This window comes from Gymnoscopelus microlampas (assembly GCF_963454915.1).
Source record: "Gymnoscopelus microlampas genome assembly, chromosome: 15".
Classification (NCBI taxonomy): Eukaryota; Metazoa; Chordata; class Actinopteri; order Myctophiformes; family Myctophidae; genus Gymnoscopelus; species Gymnoscopelus microlampas.
This window is the reverse complement of record NC_139952.1, coordinates 18201336-18203835: the sequence shown is the minus strand read 5'-3', so window position 1 is coordinate 18203835 and position 2500 is coordinate 18201336. Positions and strand designations below refer to the sequence as shown.

General features: G+C 46.6%; 1 protein-coding gene across 2 annotated transcripts in view; it reads left to right on the top strand.

Annotated features, from left to right (window-relative positions):
- Nucleotides 1-2500, top strand: part of LOC311061319 (tenascin-like) — a 42904-nt gene that overhangs the window by 10085 nt on the left and 30319 nt on the right. For both annotated transcript variants that reach the window (XM_084079917.1, XM_084079916.1), the window contains exon 6: nt 578-1387. In XM_084079917.1, the coding sequence (XP_083936043.1) occupies nt 578-1387 (810 nt within the window). The remainder of the gene's footprint in view (nt 1-577; nt 1388-2500) is intronic.

Below are 2500 nucleotides of genomic sequence, written 5' to 3'. Positions count from 1 at the left end.
AATGCAAATGCGTGGATTCTTGGAAAAAATCCTCAAGACCACGAATCCACGCATTTGCATTGACAAAGCATTGGCAGATTCCGCCCTATAGAGGTAAAATAAAAGTGCGGTGGGAGCGCGCCCTTAGACCTTCAATCGGGCGGGGGAAAAAACATTGAGAGGAAAGAAAAATAAATAAACTTTGGGAAGGATCACAAAAGAGGGGAATGCCTTCCAGGGCGGACAGGCATCCAATACTGTATGTGCAATGTTGGCAATATCCAAATGCTAAAAAAACAAAACAACAAATCTAAATCGCGAGTTGCAGCAGTTAGGAAGCTGCGGCTGGGTTTCTACAACATGCGGTAAATCTTTTCACATGAGTGCCGCCCCCAAAAGCAGAAGTGAAAGTACTCTGGAGGCCCCTTCAGCCTGGCAGAGATAACGACTACATGTCCTGTTTCAACTGATATGATTGAAATAACATGCCTTAAAATCTATTCCTATCTCTTTCTCTCCCTCTCATCGCCTCCTTTGCCCCTTTATCTCTCTCTCTATTTCTTTCCCGCCCTGCCTCCATCTCTCTATCCTCCTCCAGGTGCTGGTTGTTCCATTAAGCCGGGGATAGATGAGTGTCCCAACGAGTGCAGTGATCAGGGTCGCTGTGTTGACGGGAAGTGCGTCTGCTTCCCAGGATTCAGTGGGCCGGACTGCAGCCAGTCCAACTGCCCTGGGAACTGCAACGACAAGGGCAGGTGTGTGAACGGGCAGTGTGTGTGCGACCCCGGATTCACCGGTCCCGACTGCTCGCAAAGTGCTTGCCCCGACAACTGCAACGACCGAGGCAGGTGCGTGAATGGGAAATGTGTCTGTGACTCCGGTTTCACTGGTCCAACGTGCTCCGACAAGGCCTGTCCTGGGAACTGTAACAACCGTGGCCGGTGTGTAAACGGACAATGTGTTTGCAAGTCTGGCTTCACGGGACCTGACTGCACTGAAAGGGCCTGCCCCGGGAACTGCAAAAACCGGGGACGGTGTGTAAATGGGAAATGCGTGTGTGACTCCGGTTACACCGGTGCCGACTGCTCGGAGGACTCCTGTCCCGGTAACTGTAACAACAAAGGCCGCTGTGTTAACGGACAGTGCGTGTGCAATCCTGGATTCACTGGACCGGACTGCTCAGAGCAAAGCTGCCCAGGCAACTGTAACAATCGTGGAAGGTGTGTCAATGGGAAATGTGTGTGCGATGTGGGTTTCACCAGTGCGGACTGCTCGGCCAAAGCTTGTCCCAACAACTGCAGCAACAAGGGCCGCTGCGTCAAGGGCAAGTGTGTGTGTCGCCCTGGTTTCACCGGACCTGACTGCAGCGAGTGTGAGGCAGGGATGACCGGACCTAACTGTGATATGGGTGAGTCTAAGTGGAATTTCCCCCTCTTTTGGGGATTTTGAATTTGAGCCAATGAAGAAAGATCCCACAGCCCTGAAGGTCCTGTTCAAATTCAAGGGCTTTATTGTTCTTAAAATGACAATAGCAATAGCAATGGTTACTCGTCTATGACTTCATAGATGCATAATGTCAGCATAATTAGTGGCCTGCAATTTAGAGGGTTAGCAACCCCTACTCTAGCCATAAAACTTAATATTGAGCCTAAATTGTCCCATTTGCCTCGTATTTTCGCTGTTGTTGTGGTTTCTAGGCAACGTTAGCTTAGTTGGAAGCTCTGTTTGGAACTGGTTCAACCTGCAATGATTCCAACAGTGGAAGTTTTTCATTATGAAGGCCTCACTATGACATTATGTGGAGGCAGGCCAGCTCTGCATAACACAGCCTTAAACATGGACATGATGTGGGGGACTATTGACGAATGAAACCAACAGGGCGGTGTGAGTGAGCGCATGCGTACTTGCATATCTGTTAGTTTGCAGTCTGCATTGGTGCATTTGTCTATACAATCATGAAGGGGCTTGGACTAATTATACTGCTTAAAGAAATAAAAAAAGAATATGACCTTTGCAATAAAATAAGGATTAATGAGATCAGTATGCGCTTCAGCAAAAGCTTGTCATTTACTGTCTAGTTTACCTCTCCATGTTCAGAATGGTAAAACTCGTGGCCTATTGAATACTGACATTAGACTGAAGTAATGGTTTATAAAACCATTATGTGCATAATGCACATAATAATCTCCATACCTCTCGATACGTCTGTCTGTGATTGCTGCAATAAAAACCTACAGCCTAGAGCATCTACGTTAGGGTGTTGTAATAGTTTATGAGACCATTATACTACATGTATGTGTAAAGCAAAGGGGCAATTCAACCTGTCCTTCTATCCTGTCATCAGAAAAGGGTACTGCAATGCTTTATGAGTCCATGATGTAATGTGTTGTGCAGAAAATTCTTCAACTGTTTTTTTATGAGAACTCCAGCAGTAAAACAAATTTGTGAAATATTATCAAATGTGCCCTTGTTACAAGTGGTTATGAATCATCTATCCAGCTTTGCCAGACAGGCTCTAATG